The sequence below is a fragment of the Diadema antillarum genome, unplaced genomic scaffold, assembly GCF_040938485.1.
Source record: "Diadema antillarum isolate AM-2024a unplaced genomic scaffold, OU_Dant_1.0 seq00001512_RagTag, whole genome shotgun sequence".
NCBI lineage: Eukaryota > Metazoa > Echinodermata > Echinoidea > Diadematoida > Diadematidae > Diadema > Diadema antillarum.
In genome coordinates this window covers 307,148-308,943 of record NW_027272246.1, presented here as the reverse complement: position 1 = coordinate 308,943, position 1,796 = coordinate 307,148, and the positions used below count along the sequence as shown (strand labels likewise).

General features: G+C 43.8%; 1 protein-coding gene across 1 annotated transcript; it reads right to left on the bottom strand.

Annotated features, from left to right (window-relative positions):
- Positions 1–239: 239 nt before the first annotated feature.
- On the bottom strand, positions 240–1,403 carry LOC139710249 (kappa-type opioid receptor-like). The gene has a single exon (XM_071622179.1). It carries the CDS (start codon positions 1,401–1,403, stop codon positions 240–242), a length of 1,164 nt encoding a protein of 387 aa, XP_071478280.1.
- Positions 1,404–1,796: the final 393 nt, after the last annotated feature.

The window sequence follows — 1,796 nt, the reverse complement described above, 5'->3', positions numbered from 1 at the left end:
ATTCACTCGATTTTTACATTGTACTTATGCATAGAGTGTTACAAGGGGATGCTCGTTTTGAAATCTCTTAAAACATCAAACAAAGATCGGACATTTCCATATGTGTGATGGCGTGTTCCAGAAGGCAGGCCATAATAATGTCATCATGGAAATGCGTTCTGTTAGGAAGAGCTGTGCTCATATATCGTTAATTGCTGCAATAAAATCGCTGAGATCTTTGCAGAATGTCTGTATTCAAATCAGCCTGTCCTTCCCTCAAGTTTGTTCATTTTGGTTGACTCGGTGGTGGAGTCCCCTTCGTCTTGCCTGTGCCAGTGGTGTGCCACCAGCATCCGCACCCCCTTCTGAAACTTCTTCAACCGAAAGGCGTAGATGAAGGGATTCACGCAACAGTTCAGGAAGACCATGATGACGGTAAATTGATACCAGGCCCCGGAAAAGTTCAGTGGTCCCCCGAGATTGTATTGGAGGAAGGTGATCTGATTGGGTGTCCAGCAGATGACGTAGACGGCAAAGAGGATGCAGAGGGTCATGGTGATGTTTCGAGAGGGATGAACCACCTTGGATGCAGGATCACTCCTTAATGGTGTGTCGCTAGAATCATTATTAGCATCGGGCGTGTCCCCGGGGCCCTTGCGATGGAGCGCATCTTTTTTCAACCCCATTTCCCTGATAATCATGATATAGACAAAGGCCATGATACATACAGGGACCACGAACACCAAGATGAAGTGAATGAGACCCAAACTAATGCCGGCAGCTCTGGTCCACGTGGGCTGGGTATCGCATTCGCCCTCTCTCTGGGTGTACTTGAAGATGGGCGATACGTACTCGGTTAAGGGAGCACACAGCCATACGATAGCGATCATGACCAACGCTCGCCTCTTGGTAAATATTTGGGAGTATTTGAAAGGATGCAGAACTGCGAAGTAGCGCTCGATGGACATGGTCGTCAGGTTCCATGTCGAAATGACGAAGCATGAGAAGAGAAAAAACCGCGACCACCAAAACCTGCAGAGGAATTCGGCGGTTGATGAAGACAGGTGGAGGTAGCGTCCTTCGGGCGAAGCTGGGGTGTCACTCACGGTCGCAGCCCTCGCGTCCCGTGCCGAATCACTCTCGACTTCGTACGCCATGATCGAAGAGCGGAACGCGTTGACCACTCCGAACGCGATGAGGAGTATGGACGAGCAGCAATCAATCAGGGCCTGACTGAAAATAAACGTGTTCACCCTGCTCTTCTGTTTTACAAGAAATCCGAAGACGACCATCACCATCCCGTTTCCAACCAATCCGAAGATGCCGATGACGACGTACACAACGATGCCGAATATGATGGTCGACATCGACGACTGATCGGGAGTTCCCTCGGTACTATTAGGAAGCGTCGTGGGGTGCTCCATGTTTCTGGGAACAAAACAAAATTAGTAAGCCGTAGGCCTATCATATTGCTATTTATAAACATTAATGTAACACATACACGTATAAGTATGTGTTTGTAGTTACTTATGAATTACGCATAAATCATAAAAGTGTCATCGGAATGAAGTATAAATATATGTAAATATATATATATATATATAGATATATATACATATATACATATATATATATATATATACATATATACATATATATATATATACATATATACATATATATATATATATATATATATATATATATATATACATAATTATGTGTGTGTGTGTGTGTGTTGTCCAAAAGACTTCATCTTTTTTGTCACTATCACAGAGGAGATAAGTCACGATTATTTCACTTAAAGTACAAATCCA

Coding starts and splice junctions, on each gene's coding strand:
- LOC139710249 (XM_071622179.1), bottom strand. CDS start 1,403: ATGGAGCACCCCACGACGCTTCCTAATAGTACCGAGGGAACTCCCGAT.